The sequence below is a fragment of the Palaemon carinicauda genome, chromosome 28, assembly GCF_036898095.1.
Source record: "Palaemon carinicauda isolate YSFRI2023 chromosome 28, ASM3689809v2, whole genome shotgun sequence".
NCBI lineage: Eukaryota > Metazoa > Arthropoda > Malacostraca > Decapoda > Palaemonidae > Palaemon > Palaemon carinicauda.
In genome coordinates this window covers 9,353,529-9,379,612 of record NC_090752.1, presented here as the reverse complement: position 1 = coordinate 9,379,612, position 26,084 = coordinate 9,353,529, and the positions used below count along the sequence as shown (strand labels likewise).

Here is a 26,084-nt window from a genome sequence, read left to right as displayed (position 1 = left end):
ATTTCTCTCTTAGGGAATTTGACCATTTTCTGAAGCATATTTCCTCAGTGTTCACAAGCTGTGTAGGCTAACTCTTGTAACTACAGTACTAATATTTGGAACCTCTAGTATCCTCTTTGTTGTTAGGGCTGTACCATAACTCCACCTATCATTGCTGAGAATTGTTCCAATTCTGCCATATTACCCCCCTTTTATTCAAACAGTTTCACGGGTGCTTGTGGTACAAACATTGTTCTTTTGATTTTTTTTATCTGAAAATTTCATTTATGTGCTTTGTGTTGTTTTGGTATTTTGTGCTTGCAATGTTTACTACAACTTATATTTTGTTAACATATCTTTAATGCAGTTCTAACCCTATTACTATCACTTCATTTTGTTTTTTAGAATATTCTATAATTATGTCATGATTAATATGCAATAGGACTACAAATTTGGTTCTTTTAGGGAAAAGGGTTTCCGGGTGTTTATTCCAGGTTGCCCATATTTGGAGAACATGTCATTCCATCAGTGGCTTCTTCCTGCTGTTTGTAAAGTGGAAGACTTGAGAGAGTCTTCTTGTTAATCCTTTCAACCCATCTCTGTTTCTAAACTACTTATTTATTCTAAAAACAGATTTTATAATATGGAACAGACAGAAGTTACCTTCACTTCATATACTTTTCCAGATTCCTAGCACCTTGCCACTGGTTTTAGGTTTGAGGCAACAGCTATTTAGGATCAACTCTTGGTCGTCATAAATAGTTGCTGTAAAGTAAATTATCTAGATGTCCTTACCTTCTACTGACTTACATGTCCAGATGGATATTTGGATAATGACACATGCAAAGCTTTAATTTTAATCTTAACTGTTCTTGGAATATAAAGGAAAGTGAGGCAGGATGACATTCCACCTCTAGAATTTGAGTAACTGACATGGTCGAATAACTTGAAAGACTTTAATCTCTGCTTCTAATCAGGGTTCTGATCTTAATGGGTTGACAACCTTTGAGGCACTAGGAGCTTTGCATATATGTAGGCATAAGCCCATGGCCATCCCGTAAAGAGGGTTTACATCTGTCCTCTAAATACAATGTAATGGTAGACCTTGGAGGGAAATTGAAAATTCTAATGACCCCTCTCTTCCAAATAATTCAGTCTTATATAAGACTGCTGGGCCTTTTGAAAAAGTAGGAAAATTTATAAATAAGACAGCTGACAACGTTAATTAATTTTGACTTAATTTTGGGGGAAACCTTAATTTTTCAATATTAAACTTACCCGATAATCATGTAGCTGTCAACTCCGTTGCCCGACAGAAATCTAAGGAGGGATACGCCAGCTATCACAATACTAGAAGGGGGTGTACTTACCAGCGCCACCTGTGGCCAGGTACTCAAGTACTTCTTGTTGACACCTCCTCAATTATTCCTCTGTCGTGCCTCCGGCTAGACGTTCTGGGATACGCTTATGGTCTTCGAGTTTATTCACGCATATTTGGTGAAGTATTCTCTTTGATTTACGGCTGTCGCATTACTGGAAACCTTCTGATATTAGCTAGATAGCTTTTATTTAGTTCAGTTTAACGATTAACGACTTTTTGCTTGTTTTTTGGATCTCCCTTTGACTACTCTTGAAAACAAGATGTCTGACATTTCGCAAGCCCCCTCCCATAGACGATGTAGGTCTTGCAATAGACGTATTCCGAAGGCCTCGGTAGATCCTCACACCGCTTGTTCTGACTGTAGGGACAGACCCTGTCAGTTAGAAAATCGATGTGAGGAATGCGCCGGACTTTCGGAATTGGATTTTGTCCGTCTTTTAAAGTATTCTACTAAGTTAGAGAGAGTTAGAGCTAGGAGGAGTTCTTCTCACTCTTCTTTATTTTCCTCATCTCATGATCCCCTTCCTGTTCCTACCCCTGTAGTGGCTACCCCCGATCCTACTGTGTGCCCTCCGCCTGATATGTCAGTGGTTTTACGTGCTATTCAGGCTTTAGGCGATAAGGTAGAGTCAGTGGTAAGTGACCATAAGTCTCTGATGGCCGAAGTGAAAGAGCTGAAGGTCAAGAGTGCAGTGGGTGAAGTTAGTGCCAGTGCTGTGACGAGTGCTAGTGTCGGTGCAGTGCCTTGTGCTAGTGTTAGTGCCAGTGTGGTGCGTGAGGATCTTTCTGTGCGAGCCAGTCGTCCTCCCAGTCCGGGACCTCTTGCAAGCTCCCAAGCCCAGGGGAGAAGCAATGTCGAAGGGCATAAGGGTTCGGCAGGCCTTGTTAGGCGCACAGAATTATCCTCAGTGGTTGCGGGCGTGTCTTCCACAGACCGTCACTCCCACTTGCAGACGATTGAGCCCGTCTTCCGCTCGTCCGCTAATCTTCTTTCTGGGAAGAAACGTTGGTCTCAGGTCTCGAGACCGCTTAAACGCAGAGTCCAGCCCGCGAGTGCTCAGCCAGGTTGCAGTCATTGGCTCAGCTCCGACTCGCCTCAGTCATCTGTCGACTGTACTCCGCCCAAGAGGAGTAAGGTTCTGCCACAACAGAGCTCGACTGTTAAGGCTTTACCTCAGTCTGCTGCCGTCTCTGCTGATCCCAAGTGGTCTATGCTTCAGTCCATGCAAGCTCAGCTTTCGGACCTGATGCGTGAGTGTCGTGCTGAGAGTGTTGCACCTCCGCCTCCACCTGCACTCCCTCCGCCTGCACCCGCTCAGCCTGTGCTCAACCCGCCTGCGCTCGCTCCACCTAGTCGCAGCACCATCTGCCAGGCGTACGATGTTGAACCACATTCTGTGTTCGCTGTTCCCAGTGTTGTTCAGCCTCAGCCTTCTTTAAGGCAACCTTCTGTTTGGGATCAGGAGGATTACTCCACTCTTCCTCCGCCTCCCCTGGCTGCTCCACCGATGGTGCAACTCTCGGTGGAGGTACAACAACCTCTTCCACCCTTGAGTCAGTCTCCTCAGCTGCTGCACCGAGTTCAACCCGTGCACCCTGATCCTGCGCCTCAGACACCTATGCTTGCGAGAACTTTACCTTGTTCTGCGCAACCTCGGTCTCTTAACGCTCCACTCATTCCACAGGAACAGGAACTTTCTGCTCCTCCTCCGTCCACCACGGTTAATGTTCCTGCTCGTTCTGACTCTGCGGTTCAACATTCGTATCCGATCTCGTCGCCTCATTCTGGGAATGAGGTTTCGGATGATGAGGAGGCACACCTTGATCCCTCATCGGACGTGGACGAATCCAAGCTCTCTCCACAGTCTCTTGATTTTCGCAAGGTCTTGGCTCTTCTCAGGGAGGTTTATCCAGACCATTTTGTCTCGGCTATTCCCCGCTCTCCTCCATCTGAGTTTTCGCTGGGCGTACAACAAGCTCAGTCTTCCTATACCAAGCTTGTCCTAGCTAGATCCTCCAAGAGGGCTTTTAGGATCTTAGGGGAGTGGCTGCAGTCTAAACAACTTCTTGGCAAGACTTCCTTCATGTTTCCTCCAACGAAGCTCACATCGAAGGCGAGCGTTTGGTATGCCACAGGGGAAGCACCAGGCTTGGGAGTTCCTGCCTCTGCCCAGGCTGACTTCTCAAGTCTGGTAGACTCGCCTCGAAGGACTGCTATGAGACGCTCAAAGGTGTGTTGGACCTTCTCAGACCTGGATCACTTGCTGAAAGGGGTGTTTAGAGCTTTTGAAATGTTTAATTTTCTCGACTGGTGCCTGGGAGCCCTCAGCAAGAAAACCTCTCCTGCAGACAAAGATTCTGCCATGCTGTTAATGTCCTGCATGGATAAGGCCATCAGAGATGGATCGGGCGAGCTAGCGTCCTTGTTTGTATCAGGGGTGTTGAAGAAAAGGGAACAGCTGTGTTCTTTCCTTTCCGCCAGCATTACACCTTGCCAACGGTCACAACCTCTTTTTGCTCCGCTCTCGAAGTTTATTTTTCCCGAAGAGCTCATTAAGGACTTGTCTTCTGCCCTGATACAGAAGGATACGCACGATCTTGTAGCTTCTTCGGCTCGTAAGTCTAAGGCTGCTACCTCAGTCCCTAAGACTTACCGCTCCCCAGTGGCTGATACCCCTGCTACTAGATTCATACCGCCCTTTCGTGGTAGAGCCCCCAGCCGAGGAAGCTCCCGTCCAGACTCTTACATAGGCAAGTCCAGGAAAGGATCCAGGTCATCCAAAGGCAAAAACTGACTCTCCACTTCTCCAGACAACAGTAGGAGCCAGACTCAAGACCTTCTGGCGAGCTTGGGAGATGAGAGGTGCAGACGCACAGTCTGTCAGTTGGCTGAGGTTCGGTTACAGGATTCCATTCTGCCTTCAACCACCTCTGACCACATCGCCCATCAACCTCTCTCCCAACTACCAAGAGGAGGACAAGAGGCTAGCATTGCACCAGGAGGTGTCGCTTCTTGTGCAGAAGAAGGCAGTGGTTATAGTCCGGGACCATCAATCCCCGGGCTTCTACAACCGTCTCTTTCTTGTGGCCAAGAAGACAGGAGGTTGGAGACCGGTGTTGGACGTCAGCGCTCTCAACGAGTATGTCACCAAGCTGACGTTCACGATGGAGACGACCAAGTCGGTCTTGGCAGCGGTCAGACAGGAGGACTGGATGGTCTCCTTGGACTTGAAAGACGCATACTTTCATGTTCCGATTCATCCAGACTCCCAACCTTTCCTAAGATTCGTTTTCGGAAAGGTTGTCTATCAATTCCAAGCCCTGTGTTTTGGCCTAAGCACAGCTCCTATGGTCTTTACCCTTCTGATGAGGAATGTAGCCAAATTCCTTCACTTGTCAAACATCAGAGCCTCCCTCTACCTAGACGACTGGCTGTTGAGAGCCTCCTCGAGTCGTCGTTGTCTGGAGAATCTTCATTGGACTTTAGACCTAATCAGAGACCTGGGTCTATTAGTCAATTTGGAAAAATCTCAACTCATTCCCTCACAATCCATCGTGTATCTGGGAATGGAGATTCAGAGTCAGAGTTTTCGGGCTTTTCCATCGGCCCCCAGGATAAGCCAAGCCCTAGAGTGCATCATGAGCATGCTGAAGAGGAGCAGTTGCTCAGTGAGACAGTGGATGAGTCTCACAGGGACTCTCTCGTCCCTAGCCCTGTTTGTCGAGCTGGGCAGACTCCACCTCCGCCCTCTTCAATTCCACCTGGCAGCTCATTGGGACAAGAGTTCGACTCTAGAAGCAGTCTCTATCCCTATCAACCAAGAGATGAAGACCACTCTCCTGTGGTGGAAGCACAACCTCCTTCTCAAAGAGGGTCTATCCTTGGCCATTCAGACCCCCAATCTTCATCTCTTCTCAGATGCATCGGACTCGGGCTGGGGTGCAACCTTGGACGGAAAGGAATGCTCGGGAATGTGGAACGAGGAACAACGATCTCTCCACATCAACTGCAAGGAGCTGCTGGCAGTTCATCTAGCACTGTTGAACTTCAAGTCCCTCCTGCTAGGCAAAGTGGTGGAGGTGAACTCGGACAACACCACAGCCTTGGCTTACATCTCCAAGCAAGGAGGGACCCATTCGAGGAGCCTTTACGAGATCGCAAGGGACCTCCTCATTTGGTCAAGAAGTCTAAACCTCTCTCTAGTCACGAGGTTCATCCAGGGCAATATGAACGTGTCAGCAGATCGTCTGAGCAGAAGGAATCAGGTCATTCCCACGGAATGGACCCTCCACAAGAGTGTGTGCAACAGACTTTGGACCTTGTGGGGTCAACCTACCATAGATCTGTTTGCCACCTCCATGACCAAGAGACTTCCTCTGTTTTGTTCTCCTGTTCCAGACCCTGCAGCAGTTCATGTGGATGCCTTTCTACTGAACTGGTCCCATCTCGACCTGTACGCATTCCCTCCGTTCAAGATAATCAACAAGGTTCTGCAGAAGTTCGTCTCGCACGAAGGGACATGGCTGACGCTGGTTGCTCCCCTTTGGCCTGCAAGAGAATGGTTCACAGAGGTACTACAATGGCTAGTAGACTTCCCCAGGACTCTACCCCTAAGAGTGGACCTTCTACGTCAACCTCACGTAGACAGGTTGCATCCAAACCTCCACGCTCTTCGGCTGACTGCCTTCAGACTGTCGAAAGATTCGCTAGAGCTCGAGGCTTTTCGAAGGAGGCAGCCAGTGCGATTGCCAGAGCAAGAAGGGTTTCCACTCGTAGAGTCTACCAGTCTAAGTGGGAGGTCTTCCGAAGCTGGTGTAGAGCCAATTCGATTTCCTCTACCAATACCTCTGTGATCCAAATAGCTGACTTCCTTCTTCATCTTAGGAATGAGAGATCCCTTTCAGCTCCTACGATTAAGGGATATAGGAGTATGTTGGCCTCAGTTCTCCGCCACAGAGGTTTGGACCTGTCTTCCAACAAGGACCTTCAAGACATTCTTAAGTCTTTTGAGACGTCTAAAGATCGTCGTCTTTCCACTCCAGGCTGGAATCTAGACGTAGTCTTAAGGTTCCTTATGACATCTAGGTTCGAACCTCTCCAGTCAGCTTCATTTAAGGACCTTACCCTCAAGACACTTTTTCTCGTTTGCCTTGCAACAGCGAAGAGAGTCAGTGAGGTTCATGCCTTCAGCAAGAACATTGGTTTCACGACCGAATCTGCTACATGTTCTTTTCAGCTTGGATTCCTAGCAAAGAACGAACTTCCTTCACGTCCTTGGCCTAGATCGTTCGAGATACCTAGCCTCTCCAACATGGTAGGTAACGAACTTGAGAGAGTTCTTTGCCCTGTCAGAGCTCTCAAATATTATCTCAAGAGGTCTAAACCTCTCCGAGGACAGTCAGAAGCCTTATGGTGTGCCATCAGGAAACCCTCGAGACCCATGTCCAAGAATGGGCTTTCGTATTATATAAGGCTTCTGATCAGAGAAGCACATTCTCACTTAAAGGAGGAAGACCTTGCATTGCTGAAGGTAAGGACCCACGAAGTAAGAGCCGTAGCTACTTCGATGGCCTTTAATAAAAACCGTTCTCTGCAGAGCATAATGGATGCAACCTATTGGAGGAGCAAGTCAGTGTTTGCATCATTTTATCTGAAAGATGTCCAGTCTCTTTACGAGAACTGCTACACCCTGGGACCATTCGTAGCAGCGAGTGCAGTAGTAGGTGAGGGCTCAGCCACTACATTCCCTTAATCCCATAACCTTTTTTAACCTTTCTCTTGAATTCTTTTATTGTTGTTTTTATGGTTGTTACGGTAGGCTAAGAAGCCTTCCGCATCCTTTTGATTTGGCGGGTGGTCAATTCATTCTTGAGAAGCGCCTGGGTTAGAGGTTGTGTAGAGGTCCTTTAGTAGGGGTTGCAACCCTATATACTTTAGCACCTTGGGTTGATTCAGCCTCCAAGAGGAACGCTGCGCTCAGTAAGGAAGACGAACTTAAAAAAGAGGCAGAGTAACGGTTCAATTCGACTTCCTTACCAGGTACTTATTATTTCATTGTTATTTGAGATAACTGTTATATGAAATTTGGGATACTTGGCTATCCTTTAATCTTGTACACTGGTTTTCACCCACCCCCCTGGGTGTGAATCAGCTACATGATTATCGGGTAAGTTTAATATTGAAAAATGTTATTTTCATTAGTAAAATAAATTTTTGAATATACTTACCCGATAATCATGATTTAATTGACCCTCCCTTCCTCCCCATAGAGAACCAGTGGGACCGAGGAATAATTGAGGAGGTGTCAACAAGAAGTACTTGAGTACCTGGCCACAGGTGGCGCTGGTAAGTACACCCCCTTCTAGTATTGTGATAGCTGGCGTATCCCTCCTTAGATTTCTGTCGGGCAACGGAGTTGACAGCTACATGATTATCGGGTAAGTATATTCAAAAATTTATTTTACTAATGAAAATAACATTTTTCCAAGTTCCTATCAGTATTCGCAAACAGAAGTATATCACCACTAAACTATGAAATTTCTTGGTAGTAAGCTACCCATCAAAAAAGAAATTTCAAACCAGTAAAAGAAAATTCATAGTAGAATCTATAATTTAACAGTCAGAAAACTATTATTTGAAGGTGATTTGAATATGGAAAGTTGTCATATACCTGCCCATGTGTGAGCATGAAGGAAATGAAGAGGCTCATTAACCAGCAAAAAATACAACTAATATGACCAGATAAAAATATAACCTTTCCCATCATTATTATTTTCACATTTAAAATCCTTAATCTTGAGGGCCATTGTCCCTTTGTTCCCCCAACTGAACTTACTTTTATGCATTAAACTTTACTTTTGTTCCTACCTCTCTTTATTCAGTGTTGTAATAAAACTTCTTTAAAACTTCAATTTCATAGTGCATCAGCCTAATGAGAGTGGGAAACTCTGACTCATTGGTAGGGTTAAACTACTGTACTTTGAAATAATCCCTCCATATATCAGGATGAAATTGTTACAAGACAAAGTGTAATCCTTTAATGAGCTGGGGAAAATATCTAAGAGCTTGAACTTGACAGGAAATGGGAGGCCTTTCTTGTCACGTCAATTACTGTATCAGTTTTTCTCCAAATCTGTTCCTCACAAACACTCATTAAAAAGACAATCACCCTTTGTATAAAGGTTATAAAAAGTTTGAACATCTTTGTGAGGATAATTCTTGCAACATGAATCACTTAGTTTATAACCACGACTGCAGCACACCCAAATCTGTGAACTGACTGTATTGCCTTGTTGAGTGTCGTTCTCAAGGTGAATAGTTGTAAAGTAATTGCATTATGCAATGCGCAGTATGAACAGTTTTTAATATAAAACACCACAAAGAAAATGAAAATGAAGGACTATACCTTCTGTTCTATCGAATTTTTTTGCGATGTTTTGCATCTTTTGCTTAGGTACTTTTTTGTACAATGATAAAAGAAAGATCAAGTACACCCAGTTTGAAATAACCCAAAAATTGAAAATGCAAAGTCCACCTCACACAAGACCCTATAGGCAATGATAAAGGGTCTTCGTAATATCTCGGACCCCTATCTACACCCAATCTGCCCTCTACTTTAATACCATTGATATCCATTTTTTTTATCTTATTATCAAACCTCTTCCAACTTTTGCATAATTTTGCAACTGAAGGGTTTTCCTCCAGTTGCTCCTAGTCACAGAATGGCCATCTTGACCCAGTTATTGGGATTTGTGTGTCAAGTTCCATAAATCCATAAGAAATGTTTGGTAAAAGTAAAGTACCATAGGTAGTAGAGAAATATTAATTGCTTTTGTCATTCAAAACTGCTAAATTGCCGTTGCTAATTACACGTTTTATTTACACCAGCCATTGGTATAAGTGTATCACCATTTAGTATAGGTACAGTTAAATATATTTAAGACAAGGCAAATGATTTAGTTATGTTCTTGGTCCTCTCTACCTCATGATCATTAGATATCACCTCTCTGGAAGTAGGATGTTACTGTATCAATGGCTTGAATTTACAATTTTTTTTTTATTTCAATTGAATCAGGAACTCTGCTTTGTATCTGTAATGAGAAAGTTAATGTATGTTAAATGTCTAAAGATCACCCATGAGGAGCAGAGGCTAGATACAATGTTCCAGAGACAATGTATATACATACATGATAGTCACTCAGTTCTCTTTTCCATCTAAGGAGAACCAAATAATGGTAGTTGATGATTCTTCATGTAGAGCTATGGGCCTCAAAATCCCCTAACTTTAGTTCACAATAACGGTATCATTCTGGATACTAATGGAAACTCTAATGCCATGAGTGTAAAGTGAACTAGTACCCTGCAGATTGTGAATTTTCTTACATTTCTACTAGACTACCTTGACCCATTTAGACAGTTCAAGCTTTTCCAAAAGGGATGGAGTAACTTATTTGTTAACTAAAATTTATTGGGACCACTTGGAAGCCATGAACTAATTCTCCTAATACATTGTGTCCAGAAGAAAATTGTGTTATGAGAAGAAATTCATTGTGACCATACTATTGCAAATTTTGTCATGAAGAGCTTGGTGGTTAAAGTACCTTTGACCCTTGATTCTGTGGATATATTACAAATGTTGTTGATTGACAGAAGTGTCTATTTAACCAACTAAGGGAGCATTCAAGTATTTTATTGTTTTTTTAACTTCAGATGCTTTTCATGTAGGTTTTTCATCACTCTTTCTATCAAGGATCTCTGTTATCATGACCAAGTAACAAGGACCTTTACATATTCATGAAATGATGATGAATGGGAGAGGTCTTGAGACAATATTAAGAAATGTATGGAGTACAATACATGTCACATGATCACTGAAGTTTAATCTGTCGGCTGATGGAGGATGAGTTCCTGTTTTCTATATGGATCAGTCTTGTAAATAGGATTTGGTTAGGAGTGACAGTGCTTGCACTGAACTGTACTAAGATAGAATTTTATTTTTCTGCCTACCTATATAATTGTGCCTAGTTATACAAGAATTTACAGTTTTAAGCCTTTCATGATTTTTAGAATGTGAAACATGATTTACAAATGTTGAAATTATACATACATGTCAGGAGTTCAGTAGTGTAGGCAATGTCTTTCACAATGTAGATTATTAGGACCAGTTTTGTAAGAGTCAAGTTTGACTCTCTGAGCTGGTTAATCTACCTTTTCATGATATTAATTCAGAATGTGGATGGCTCCTCTTCTGAATACATGCAGTAATGTGGGTTTTGCATAAATTATAGACACGTACATTGTATAGGGCATTTATCCAAGAATTTACTTATACGTCTGAACACCATTAAGTAACACATTTGTATTATTATTAAGCTGACAGTGCAATTTATACGGATGGCTTAAAATTTCCATCTGGTGTTGAGATTTCCTATATCATCATCCATGTAAGCAATCCAGTTCTCCTTTTGTAATACTATTTCATAGGAGAACTGTCTTCATTATGGGTAACAGTTGAAAATATTAAAGATTCCCACAAAAACTTTTATAAAGTTGTAAGAGTGTTGAAATATGTGGAAGATCCCTCCTTTTGTACCAATAAAGGAAAGGAAAAGGTTGATAAAGAAGCTAAAACTGCAACTACTATGATTTGGTAGAGAAAATACAGTCCTCTTTATGGTATTTTTCACTATCTCTAAAAATGAAAATCTTTACTGATAATAGATCTTCCACTGATAAATTTATGCTAAAACCTAGACTTGGATTGTAACACTTAAAGTGATTTTGTTAAGCCTTTACCTTATGAGAGTTGACTCAACAGTCTGCTTAAATTACCAAATTCAGTAATAATAATGATAATCATAAATTAGTGTAAATTTAACTAATCTTATGACACTACTGAATGACACCTAGATGTCATACCATATGTACCCCAGTCCAATAATATTGATCACACCTTTTTGACCTGGAGGATTTCATCACCATCTGTGGGTAGTGCACTTTAGGCAATACTTTGAGCTCTTAGTTGCCATTTTATACTATAGTCTTCTACTATTCCTTTGATCCATGTTTCTCCTTCCAATATTCTGTCAAATTGCTTAACTTTTATTTCATACTACAACTGTGGAGGTTTTTTCCCAGTTGCATGTGGGTCCTGAATGGCCTCCAAGGCCACTGTACTGGATCTTATGGCCCAAATCCAATCGATGGAGGATTTCATGAATAACCGAGATGTCCTAACCCCAGAATAGAAAAGAACACTAACATATAAGGACTTCCAAGTTTGGAAAATTAATTTAAAAAGAAACTGTCAGCATTATCTTAATTTTCCATTAGTCCATCTGAATTTTGAAGGTCAAGCCTTTGCCAGTTTAGATTAACTCAGAGGTTCAACTTTATTGATAATGGATATGGCACTAAATAATTTTGTATTGTTTTAATTATGGTCCATCAGGAGTTGTAGATGTAAGAATTTTGTGAACTCCATTGAAATGCTTAAGCTGTAATGAGATATGTAGAAGAAACATCTTAATTTCAGTGAAAAGTAAAATATTTGATAGTATTCAAATCCAGATTCTTTAGTAGTGTGGCCAAGCAGAGAACCAAGTAAAGTTTTGTTTCATTTTTTTAGGTTTCACAGAGAAGTGTAATGCAGTACGGTACAACCAAACTTTTTGTTATTCAATTGAATATTAGGTTACTAGTTGATTTTATATACTGTAGCATGCATCTCTGTATCCACCTAAGTAATGCAGATTTGAAAACTCGAAAGTCTGCATTGTCATATAGCTAAGGAATGTTTCCTCTCAATTCAACTGCCAATTTTCTTAATCATTTTATTCAATAAACAAGATAAAAATTTAAATATTACAGTATACTGTACTCATAATGGAAACCTAAAGGCATTTTGCCTAATAAGGAATGACAGTTTATCTACTGGGAAGGAATTACATCAACTGTGTTGAAAAATTATGATAAAAAGGAAATAGATATGTATGAAACGTATATAAAGGAAATAAAAAAAGAAAAAAAAATGGCCTTTATCTTAATAAGGGTTGGAACAGACACCATGATAAGTAATCTCAGTAAAGAAATAAGTACAATTCATATTAAGTCCTCAGGACTTGACTACCAAGATATGATGTAATTACAAGAGAAATAACTAGTTATTAATTGTACAGAAAGACCAAGTCCTTCATTCCTCTCTCTGCTTTACCGGGGTCAAAATCAAATCGTATAACTCGCTGCTGTATCTACAGCTAGTAAAGAGAGAAACTTGAGATCCACTTGAGAAAATGGAATGGTCGGATAAGGGACGCGGCCTAATCCAGAGTGTTTGTGCGCTTGAAAGCAAAACACTATTTTTATGAAAAGAAAAATTTTCATTTTACACCTTTTCAAAACTACATGCACTAAGTGAATATATTTTCTCATAAGTAATAGGTTACCATTATTTCCCTTGTAATCTAAGTACAGTAGTCTACTCTCTAATTCTAACAACATTGAATCCCTTTTGCCAGACAATCAAGAAACATTGCTTGTTTCTAAGCATATTTTAGCAACAGTAGATTCACTATCCCCTTGTATATAGTGTTTATTTTATATATGAATTTATCTCTATTGCTTTACTTTAGTTTATTGTTCCCATGCTTCATCCAGCTTTATGAATATGTATTTTTTCATTCCAATTTTTCTTGGATAGTCAGTATTTCAGTAGCTGTGAATGAAATGTCTGTTTTTGCTTGCATCTTGGTCTCTAGACTGTACTGTATATTTAAACTCTTGATGAGCATTTCAAACCAGTAAAATTTGAATTAGGCTGGATTAGAAAGGGTAGTATATTTTAGTGCTACAGATATACTGTATTTCATTCTGTGCATTGGCATGCCCTGGTAACAGAAGGAAATAGATATCAAGGTTACATTATATAAGAGTTTTCTTACAGATAAAATAATGATGTTAAAGGTGGTATGTTTCACCCATTTGTTAATTTTGTTAAATTGTTTCACAAGTTGTTTCTAGGAACTGTTCATATTGTTACAGACTTGGTTATTAGTAGACAAATCCTGCATAGCATTTGGTGCGCATAACTGACAACTTATGTGAATCATGTCCACAGTTCCTGTGAGAAAAAGACCTGACAAATTTACCTCATGATTCTATTGTGAAAACAAATTATGGTCATTTAAGAAATAATCTTTTAAGCTTAGAACACAGTCTTTTATTTTATTTTGAATATAGTTTGATATGAATGATTTTACTGAATACCTAACTGTTTTAAGAGTGTAGCACTGTATGATGAGGAGTGTTTTCTAAAAGTACAACCTTAGAAAAGTATATTACTGCATGGAAACGTATGTTGTTGTTACTGCTCCTATTACCTATTATATTTCCTTACTTTTAAATAGTTCTTTCCCACCTGTTTGATGTATCACTCATGCTGTGGTGCCCGTAACTCCTTCTCTCCACACCCTCTAATCCTCCCTTTTTAAAAAGTGTTCCCTTCATACTGGATTGGCTTGATCCACGTGTACTCCCAGCAGGCGGTTGTTTCCCTTCATCCTTACTAAATAGGGGTGATGCATCGGTGAGTAATCTCCACCTGGAATTATAACTTTGTTCATTCACTCAGTGGTTTATATAAAAGTACTGTGTGCAATCTAGTTTTATTTCAACTTTTCAGATTCAATGTTTTTCCCACTTGTCTTGTCCTTTTCCTTAAACACTACATAATTGCCCATAAGCTACAAGAATAATAGTCCATTTTTATGTCTTCCTTGTGACGTGAAGGTTTGCTTTGGAGATAGTGTCGCCAATAGAATTGCTGTAGCACTTTACTTCAATTGTAGACAGCTATTGTATTCAGAAAAAAAAAAAAAATTTACAGATTCACTAAACTTGTACAGCTTTACACGTACGGTGTTACACATCGTTTTTAATTTCTCTGAGAAACAAGGCTAGCACAAGTTGTCCCATTTTCATGCATACAATTAAATTTTGCATAATTCTAGTATCATGTTGATGGCACACATTTTTTATCATCCTTTTTCATATTAGCAAACAATATGATTTTTAATGTAAGAAGATTTCACCCAGATTTGTGCATACGTAAATGTTTGTCTTTCATCCTTTTTTATTCATTCAATAACTTGAAAAGACTGTGTTGTGTTTCAGAAAAAAATGTGAGGGTTTCATTACAGGTTTCTCTTTTTCATGAATTTGAATCAGCCTTAACAATAAAAGTAATCCTTTATGATACAGTATGAAGTAAGGAAATTATGTAGTTCTTAATTTTTCTCACAGACGAAAGAATGGTTCTCAAATTTTCTCCCTTGAAAAACTTTTTGCTTTGGTGTAACCCAAAATGCCAGTATATTTTTGTACTGTACTTTTCATTTCATTCTTGTTATAACTTTCATTTTGTGTTAATTGGTTATCAAGATGCCAATCTCACAGTTTTTATGTAGTTTTCCTTTTATATGCTTTGAGACTGGGTAAATTGAAATAAAGTAAATGAACCATTAGCTGGTCTGTTAACAATGGGCCAAGTTATAGTTGTGTTCATATACAAAAGAATGCTAAAGTCTTTGCCAAATAAAATTCCTGGAGTAACAGTTAATGCAACTTAAAAATCGCATTCATTAAAAATTATAGCAATTATCAGCCCATAGCTTGTTCTTTGTGGTAGAATATTTTTATTTATTTAATTTGTATACAATATTGCTATGGAAGTTACAGTATTAATATTTGGAACCACACATCATTGCCATCTACAGTATCTTGAGTATGACACTGTTACAATTATAACACAAGGTATTTCAATATGTTCAAGCTCAAAACAATTGTAAACCACATTTAAATTTGATTTTATACAGTTTTAGGCTCATTTGTATAATGAACTTTGTTGCATTTCAGTATTTTACTAGATTAAAACTGGTTTAAAATGAAAAGAAATAATTTGAGGGAGCAAAGCAGAACCTGTCGATAAGACAACTTGTCAAATATTCATTGCCTTGTCTGAAGAGCTACTGCAGTATAGCACTTGGGTTGTTATTCTGTTCCAAGGATATATTTCAGTGAACAGATAGCTTTAGTTACTGTTAATATATATAGATAGAAATATTTTTATTATATATTGAACTCCTTTAGCATAAATAACTTGTTGAACAATGGATGACGAATAACACGTACGTTTCCTTGTGTTTTTTGGGTGATAGTAAGCTCATAAAAAATAAAAAGTCTAGGTTATCCATCTAGTATAGCGTAAGAAGTGATTCAGAACTTGAGGGGATAATTTTGATTCCACATACTGTATTTGGCATTTTATTTTGGCAAAGAAGTTTTGTTTTTTTGTTGTAAACACAGGTAAAGAAAATTCTTTAGTGAAAGGCAAGAAGAATAATCTACATTTTCTACTGTGTAATTTATACACGGTGTAAGAAAGGGTTCCGTTTTATAATTTAGAATATATTTAATCATGCATAATACATAGTCATTATAATGTGATTCATCAGTAACTTGATAAATGATATTTCATATATAATTGCAGATTATTGTGTAAATGTTAGCTTTCTGTTTATGTCTTATGTATATATAATGCTGTGTTGTCCGTGTCCCATCACTTCCCTGAACCCAAGTCTTGTTCTTGATCATCTATATTTCCTAATATTTCATGAGTTAGAAATTGTGTTGCATAACAATTGTGTAGCCAGCTTTTCAACCAGTAATTGTTATTGCAATTTACTTCTATTGCATTCTCCTTCTCCTGTAATAAAGGTCAGGCATTACTGTCCTACCAGGAATTAGTGCTGTATGATGAACTAAATGACTGATGCTTTCTTAGAAGATATACTGTATAAGAAACAAGAATGGAATTATTCTTGTTTGATGTAACTTGTACTTTATGTTGTATATAATTAATATGAAATTAGGAAAGTTATGAGACTCATAAAATATAACAGGGAGTTAGTGGTACATGCAGTTGTAAAATTATTGATTTTGTAAGTTTGTTAGATTTTTTAAATTCTGAGACAAAATGAATATTAGTATATGCTGATTTTACAAACATAGTTAAATTCAGTCACATTGATTCATGATGCTTTATTTTGAAGTATTTAGTGGTAAAACTTGTACTCTGCACTATCCCTTGAACATCCTTTTGCAAATCCTTTTGATATACTTTTTAGCTTAAGAATTAGGCATAGTGTCACTGCTGTAGCTATACCCTCTCAGTAATGAAATGGTTGCTTTTCAGGCTCACGGAAACTGCGAGACTTCTGAAAAATGTATTCCGACGCACCACAACCCGTGTCAACTTAGAAGTAGAGCTAGCACGTAAGTTATCCTTGTCAAGTATTGTATTCTTATTTTGCTAAATGGTTATCAATATTTTTAGGCTACTATACCTGTAGAAATCTATCCATACACTTATTATTTCTGTTGTAAGGCTAATTTGTCTTTAGCTGTAGAATTGTAGATAAAAGTAATTTTATCTAGAAACTTTTCAGTGAGTTTTATAGCATCATGGTTATTCTTTCACATGTTAAAGGTAAGGAAGGTATCGGTATAAAGATATATTTGAGTAGAATTATGTAATATCTTTGTAATCAATAGTAATATATATTTTTTATCGTATGTTTTCAGCATGTATTTGACAGGATCCCTTGCAATAATAATTCCGACACTACGTGAACTTATTCATAATATTTTTGGAGGGTTCTTCAAATTATCAGGTCTTTTCAAGTATTGTTAGCTGCAATTGTCATAAAACATAAAAATGAACTTTAGTCCTCAAAACATACTCAACATACCCCATTGGTGGTCTTTTTGTAGTTGCTATTATCAGATATAATAACCTCTAAGGTCCTTGACCTCTGAACAAAATTAAAAGATTCAGTACGATCATTGGATGTAATTTGCTTCCGTGTACCATCATATCATTTGTATTGGAAAACAGTGATTATTTTTAAGTAATTGAAAGCCCTCCTGTGTTTTCCTGCATTTTGTAAGGAAAAGATCGTATAGAAGAAAAATGTCTTTCAGCTCTTGGTGTTAAATAAAATTTTTAACATCTTTGATTTTTATCATATTTTAATCGATGGTTCAGAGTAGATAGATTGGCTACAGAGTATATTATTATTTTTGTTATTATTATTATTATCATTATTATTATTATTATTATTATTATTATTATTATTATTATGATTATTAGTATCACTAGCTAAGCTACAACCCTAGTTGGAAAAGCATAATGCTATAAGCCCAAGGACTTCAACAGGGAAACATAGCCCAGTGAGAAAAGAAAATAAGGACTTAAATAAACAACAGGGGAAGTAATGAACAATTAAAATTAAATATTTTAAGAACGGTAACAACACTAACATAAATCTTTCATATAAAAACTTAAAAATAAAAACTCAAGTAGTCACAGTATTGGTTAACAATAGAGACTTTTCTTTACCAGAAGGAGTTCCTTGTCTCACTTGTCAATTGGTCTCTTTTCTGATAAGCATAGTTACTCCTAGAGTTAAGAATTGACTCGGTGCCCTAGTTAAACAGTTAATGTGTATTGTACAGTAAATAACTGTAGAGGTCGTGTTTCTTATGACGACAAAGTCTTTTCTTTATTAGTTTATCCTTTGTGATCTTCATTATGATTAGGTTGTTTTTTATTGTCTCTCATCAGTGATATCAAAATCTGGTGATAGAGGTCTTAGGTTTTAGAAGTATGATCCTATTGATTTAACTGGTATTAATAATCAGATCTGGAAAAATGACACAAAAGTATCCTTCTGATTGGCCTACAGTTGCACTTTAAATGTGTGTGTACATTTTTTATGTTGGATTATACATATTCAGAAATTTATACTATTTATTTTGTGTTAAGTGTTGGCTGTTTTGTGAGTTAACCTCAGCATGAATGAAGAGTATATGTTAATTTCTTATTGTTGTGGTAAATTGTTGTTTTGTTTTCATACTTTTTGTCCATTTGTGTGTGCAGTATATCCTGTTGTTACTTAATTTAGAGTCAATCAGATATGGAAACAGTGAAGAAGCCATTTACAAGGCCAGTCCAGAGACAGTTTGCTTTATTTCCAGCCAGCTATCAGTCCATACAGAAATAAGATTATAAGTATCACTGACTTGCATATATGACAGTTATTTTTGCTGGTTGGACTGGTCAAATTATTTGGTAATATAATAAAACTTTGTATATAACTTTGTGCTGCATGAGTGTTTCCACCACTCCTCACAAATCACTTATTTAGGTTCTTTGTCTCCTGAGGTACTTTAAAAACATGCTAATTTTCACATAGCTCAGGCTTAGGTTATTGAGGAACATGAAGTGGCTAGTCTTACAATGAGAGGCTTAAGCCAACACCCACGAATTGTGGTCCAATTCTTTGTCACTACAGTTTCGTCTCATGACACTGAAAAGGGAAGAGAGAATATCATGACAGGAGCTAGCCAATTCTTGGAGATGATGTCTCTTCTAGTTTTGCCATCATGGACAAATAAGATTAGTACATAGAGTCCTAAATCTCCTGGCCATTCTTACAATAAAACTTCAATTGTGGCCTAATCTTGTGTGGCTGCTTCATTTGAATTTCATGTCAATACTTATGCATTGAAGCTAGATGACGAAAGTTTACACTGGAATTCATGTAATGAAATACTCTCCTCTGGCAGTTATGCTCAGGTATTCCAAGCCATGCAGACTACTCACACTGAACTTGTACAAAGAAAAAGATGCTACTAAAATCTGCATTTGGTTAGATAAATTTCTTTCTACACTTATTACAATATTTGAATTTTAGTTAGTTTATATGTTCCTACATGTATACAGATCCTCGTCCTTTAATAGAAGTATGATTTCATTATAGCTGGAATGCAGCTGTTAAGTGTTTATAATAGAGGTGTTGGTAGTTACTGGTGGGCATTACAAACGAACGATGGTGGGCAGCAGGGAAGCCCCTCACCCCAGCAAACTTGAGTAAACACTTAGATTTCAGCCACAGAGAAGTATACACATATTCTTTACCTTTAACAAAGTGAATCTGTGTGAGTGTTATGGAGATACCTCATGTAAGCATGTGGTCCTGCTTGGTAAACCTGGCCATAATTGTGGCAGGTTTATGGACACTATTATGTATGCTCTTTTTGCAGGGGCATGACTGTTCACACTCATCCCTCTGTAAAGAGTGCAGGACCTGGCTATCTTTGCAATGTTTGGATTGCTGTACAGCAGGAAGAGGGAGAAGACGACCAGTAGGATTCTTTAGCTTCAGGGTCTTCCCCTAAACTGAAAAGGTCCTTGGGCTCTCTTTTTTTGCCCTACAGTGCTCAGACTTTACCACCACATTTTGATTCCTGTGTGGGAAAACCAGAAGAAGGAAGGTGACTCCTCCCTTCCCTCGGGGCAAGCTTCGGGAGACCCAGATTTTCCACGTTACTCCATCAGAGGTGAAGGGCCCTACTCTTCCTCTTGCATTAATCCTGGCATCGCTGACACTGACGACAATGCCTCCAAGTCCTAGCCTTGTGCACCTTACAGCTTTCATTGGGTATTGAAGGTGTTCCTTCAGTGGAGAAGCTTCTTCATACCTTAGCTTCTTCCTGAGTGCCCAAGCCTGCTACTGACACCCTCCTACAGATATCAAGGCCATCTCCCCCTTCGCAGCTCAAGGAAGTCCGTATTCATATTTTATCTTTGTTTTCCGCAGATTTGCCTACGCCAGTGGTAATTGCACTAACTTTAATAGGAGAAGGAAGAGACCGACTTTGAATACTGATAAGAAAAGGTAGAGACTTTGCCCTCTTTCTCCTCCCAATTCTGTGCCATTGTCTTCATCCTTTGCTGCTGAGCCTTCGACTGTGTCACGCCTGCCAAAGTTGAAGGAGAGCAATTACCCTAAGTCTTTTTAGACTTCCTTTAGTCCCCCTTCTAATAAGCATTAAAGAGTTGAGGAACCTCCTAATGATAACATTATCTCTCCTACAGAAGGCACTAAGAAGAGACTCTCTTCTTCGGACAACGACCCTCATAGTGGGTGTAAAGATTCATCCCCCAGAGAGGATCGTCATGTGAGACCTTCATCACCGAAGTCTTCCTCAGGTGCACGATCGTCTAAACATGCACTACTCACTCACAAAATTCTCCATGCACTCGCACTTCGCCATTTATCTCTTCATGCGTATGATCGTCCTTATATGTACGATCTCCATTTTAGACTTTGTCACAAGCAAAGTTCTCTTCACCCACCTCATATAAGTTAGGTCTACGCACACACGATTGGCTATGCACATATTAGCTCCCATGTGTACATGATCACCCATGGGCACATAATTGCTACATCAGAAGAATTCAGCTGAGGATTCTAGTAAATCGCACAGTGTGTCCTCATGCACCAGATCTTCATGTGTTAGAAATTCACACTTTAAATCTTAACTGTGGAGAAATTGACAAGGAGCTAGAGACTGATTATTGACCTCTCCCCCTTGAAGAGGTTTCTCTTGCAGACCATTCAAGATGGAGACACTGAACACTGTGCGGGCTGCAATAAGGATGAACAACTTCATGCAGGTGGTTGACCTGAGTGATGCTTAGTTCCAGATTCCAATCCATTGGCCCACAGGAATTATCTCCGCTTCATCCGGGAAGGGGAGGTGTTTCATTTCAAAGTCCTTTACTTATGACTGGCCACTACCTTGCAATTGTTCACTCATGAGTTCAATCTGGTAGTCTTGTCTGTTACCAATGATATATGTCTAACTTGGTATCTAGATGATGAGCTGATCCTGTGTTCTTCCTGCGAGCAACCACTCCTACACTAAGACTTGCCTCTAGCTTTTTGCCATGATCTGGGATTGCCATGAATCGAGAGAAGCCACTTCTCACAGAGCAGTAGAAGAGGGACTATCCAGGTATGCTGATCAATACAACGTCAGTGAAGGTTTTTTCCATTAGCCGATAGAATCAGCAAACTCAGAAAACTAGCGCAGCCTTTTCTTTCACAGTGGCAACATCTGCTTGGTCATCTCATGTTGGTGGAGAAACTGATACTGTTCAGGAGACTTCATCAGAAATCCCTCCATTGGTCTCTGAAAAGACACTGGTCAGCCAGTGCCAGTCCTTCTCACCATCCTCTTCTGGTGAAGTAAGGCATTCAGAACGACATAGCCTGATGGCTGGATAAGAACCTCTTCTAAGGCATTTCCATGGAGTTTCCTCCTCCTGAAATGCTTCTCTTTTTAGATGCATCAAAAGGAGGATGTGTTGCACACTTCAAGAATAAAACTACTTTGGGGGTATTGATTCAACAAGGAGAAATGATTAAACATCAATCTGTTGGAAATGAAGCCAGTACTGTTGGTTTTGCAGTCATTCCAACAGTATTTGTTAGGCCATTCAGTAGAGTGATAAGCACCAGGACTACTGTAGCGGAAGACATCAACAGGCAAGAAGGTACTGTGTCACAGCACTTCTGCAAGATGGCAAAGTAGGGACCCTCTTGGGCAGTGGACCTATTGGCACGATCCATTCCAGGCAGAAAGAACATGGAAGCTTGTAAACTTTGTCACCAGAGACAAGTTGTGGGTGCAGAGTGGTTCCTTCATCCTCAAGTGGTAAAGAGCCTTTTGACTTTGTGGCATTCCCTACCAATTGACCTATTTGGTACTCTCCTCAGCAAGAAACTCCTGGAGTTCTGCTCACCAGTTCCAGACCTGAGAGCATGTCTAGAAGAGTTGCTCCAACATCCATAGGACAACAGAGACACTTGTGCTTTTCTGCCCTTCTGCCTGATTCTAAGGCTAATAAATAGTGTGTAGACTACCCTGGTGACTGCCGAATGATACCCAAACATAATTATGGTCCTAGTAGAGGTTTCAAGAAAACTGCCTCTATGACCCAACCTTCTTTGTTAACTGTACATTCAGAGTTACCACAGTCCATTTACCTCCTTGTCTTTTCATGGGTGGAAACGATCTAGCATCTTCTCTGAGGGGAACGTTTTTTGCGAGGCACTCCCCTAGAGATATCTGGATATTTCTGTAAGACCTCTGCTGGTATTTACCAAGCAAAGTGGACAGTCTTCTGCATTTGGTGTCGTAGGAGGTTTTCTCTGCTCTTAGGAGCTCTGGAGCCAATAGCATGTTTTCTTGTTCACCTCCACCGTGAAAAGTTCCTCTCTCAGTGGTGAAAGACTATCGTCCTTGAGCCAGGCCTTCCAGCTGAAGGCTTGGATCTTTCCTCTTTATGGGATTTTTCAATGCTGATGAGAATCTTTAAAGAGTCATGTCCTCTCAAGGAGCTTAATCTGCCATCATGGGATGTTACTCTGGTTCCTCAGTCTCTCAGAGAAACAAACCTATGAGCCATTAAGATGTGCTTCACATAGGGATTTAATCTCAAGACCAGTTTCCTCATGGTTGTAGCTTCAGCAAAATGTTTAGGAGAGCTCCACAGCATCTCGCAAGCCACAAGTCATATTTAAGTACTAAATAAGGTTTCTTTTTCCTTTGTTCCCGAGTTCATGGCAAAGATGCAGAACCCTGCCATTCAGGACCCCAGATTTAGATCTTTTTCCATTTCCCTTGAAAAGGCAACAAATAATCCAGATGAGTTGCTTTTTTGTCCTCTGTGGGCGCTATGTCAGTTCTTTAAGCCGACAGAGCCAGTCAGACCACAGCTACAAAACCTTTTTGCCAGCACAGGTAGACTGAAAAAGAAGATCCCTAAAAGTACCATTTCCTATTGGCTTTGGGAAACCATCAGTAGAGCTTATCTTTCTTCAGTTGGAAATCTAGATAAGCCCATCCGACCTCATGCTTACGAAGTCAGAGGGATTGGTTCTATGCTAGCTGCTAAGAAGAACCTTTCAATGAGTCAAGCATTGAAGGGCGAAGTCTGGAACCGACTGACAACCTTCACCACCCACTATCTGCGGGAGTATACCCATAAGGTTTTGGATACATTTTCACTGGGAAGTGTTAACTTCTTAGCAGGTTGTGTAGCAAACATACTTCTTTCAGGGGACCAGAAACATATCATCTAAGATAGCAGTTGTGACATAAATCTAGTTGAGAGGTAAGCATATCTGGCACTTTCTTTTTTCTTTGCCTTCCCTTGGGATGTAGCGGTTGTATCATTACATTTGCTTGATTGGACGTTGATACAGATAAGCTACCATACCAAGCATTTTTTTGAATGAGGACATAAAGAAGTATAGTACCTTTCCCATCCTCCTTACAAGATAATGGTTGGAATCAAGGTGGATGAACCTATTACTTTATATTGACAACACTTTTAAGCAAATCTTTTATGTCAAGGCTCTTCACTGGTTGTCTATTGTCATAATGTAACCTAGCCCATACCCTGAATTTATTTCCAGTTGCTGGGAATTGGATAGGAGCCAACACTTTTGCACCTTTCTAGTAGGTCAAAGTGGTTAGACTTCCCTGGATTTTAAAAAGCCAGCTTGTTTATGACTTCCTCACTTCTTTGTATAAGTCTCCTATTAAAAGACAAGGGTTTTTATACTTGTAGGAAGAAATCACAAATTTTTAAAGTAAATTGTGTTTTTCCTGAATATGCAGACCTGAGTCTTTTAATTTTTACTTCCCTTCTCATCCACCCATCAGGTCCTAGATGAGTGCCAAAGTGGCTACTCAGTCTGCTATGGGGGAGTGGGGACTTCCCCCTGCCAGTAACTACCGACCCCTCGTTATAAACTTTTAAGAGGCAAATTCCAGCTATTGTAAGCTGAAATCATACTGTTATTAAAGGACTTAGGTCAGTATAGTTAGGGAAAATACAAATAATTTTTTAAAAAATTATACATTCAAAAGGATGAGTAATTTCATGTTGGTGCTGCCTCAGGAGATTATGACCAAAAATAATTAAAAAGAATTAGACATGATGAATTATTTCAATGTGAAGTGAGACTGAGGAAGAAACCTTGTCGTGTTGTTAGGCCTTTGAAGTAAGTTCTAACAATTTTGTTTGATTTTAATGGTAGGGAAATTAGTAGTAGTTGTACCCAAATTACTTGCTAGTGTTTTCCGACATTGTATTCAGTTTGTTTTGGTTCGACCCATGCTTGAATTGATCTTTGTTTTCATGAGTTCTATTTGATGTACATTCCTTAATTCTGTCACCCAAGAGTGAAAAATGAAAGCTTGTTAATCTCAGCTGCTCATTTTGATGTTGGGGATATAGAGTAGGGCTGATGCCCCTACAACTACTGTAGGTATGATTTTGCTTGATTTTAAGCTTTAGGAAACATATTTTCAATACAATGAACTCAACGATAACAGATAGGACCCCCCCCCCCATTAGTCAGTTATTGCAAGGCTCAACTGTATTGAGAAACTTATAGTTGTTAGAAACATTTGTTGGACTCTAGATGTAGCTTTACATCTTTAAAAAGTTCTTATTTTGAATCTTGGAATGTCGTTCTTTTAAAGATCTCACAGTTAATACTATTTTCCTTTTGATTTTAGCATCAGCTCAATACATTAATGAACTCCTCATACCTAATGTAGGTTTTGGAGTTGAGAAGATAATTTCAGCTCTTTAACCTACCTTCTAAACTAAAAATGATTGTAAGATGAAACGTCTGCCTCCATTTTTTTCACATTAATTCTTCAGAAAAGAAAGTTGGTGATACAACAGTAAACAGATTTCTTTGCCCTTTAAGAGGTGTTAGATTTTGCTTAGACAAGACTTGAAACATTAAGGGAATGGTTCCTAATTTGTTTTGTAGGATTTGGATTTTGGGATTTTTTTTTTCTTTTTCTTCAAAAGAAGCACACAGAGAATTAGATTAGAGTCAGGTAATGGACTTGATGATTTGGGTTCATGTTATTAGAAGTGCATCTACCTCTCTTAGTTTCTGTAGGAATTGGAAAGAGATTTAGTAGCAGCTCAGTGTCGTACCAAGTCAGTTTCACAAAATAATATCTAAAATAAACCTGGTTTTCTGTAAAAAATTACAGGGTAGTGGGTGATGTGATTGGTGTGGGGGATGTAATGTAAACAGAAATTTACTGTTAATTAATTTGATTTTGTTTCAAGTTAATAGTATTTTTTTTTATTTGATGAGAAAGTTCATGGTATTGGATATGATAATTGTATAGTTTTAACATTTTAATTGTAGGTATGTGTTTGGAATCCAATCTGAAAGCACAAGTGTTAACAGATTTTAGTTTACTATTGGTGCCCTTGAACTAGATGAAAAGTGAGTCTCGGGTTATAGATGAAGTTTATTAATACAAGACGTTATGTTTCGTATCTCTTCCCTTCACTCATCAACCCCTATCAGAGTGAGGGAGTCTATACTAATTAAGCAGACAAAGGAACCAATAATTGCACATACCCAGATAATTGTCATTAACTACCAGATTAACTCAGTAATTCACTAGATGAGTAGGCAAATTATTAGGAAAGAAAACAGGAAAGTTTTTAGTTTTAGTGTTGATTTCAGCATTTAACCAGCTTCAAGAGAAAAGCATTAGGAACATCAGGTGAGTATTTAATTCTTAAGCTCTCATTTTCTTTTGCACAATTTCTCAGTGTAAACGTATTTGGACAACTATTCCTGGACTCTAGCCTAATTTACATTCCAGTGTATCTGTAGTCAGTCTTATTAGATTCCTTATCTTATCTAGGTAATATCAAAATAACTTGAAAGAAAAAATTCTGATCTGTATAAAACATTTGACACT

At 39.0% G+C, this 26,084-nt stretch overlaps 1 protein-coding gene across 6 annotated transcripts in view; it reads left to right on the top strand.

Moving 5' to 3' along the window:
- Nucleotides 1–26,084, top strand: part of ATP8A (ATPase phospholipid transporting 8A1) — a 355,359-nt gene that overhangs the window by 292,511 nt on the left and 36,764 nt on the right. For 5 of the 6 annotated variants that reach the window (XM_068351769.1, XM_068351771.1, XM_068351773.1 and 2 more), the window contains one exon: nt 16,612–16,691. The exons of the other annotated variant lie outside the window; for it this stretch is intronic. In XM_068351769.1, coding sequence (XP_068207870.1) covers nt 16,612–16,691 — 80 coding nt within the window. The remainder of the gene's footprint in view (nt 1–16,611; nt 16,692–26,084) is intronic. 6 annotated transcript variants of the gene reach the window in all.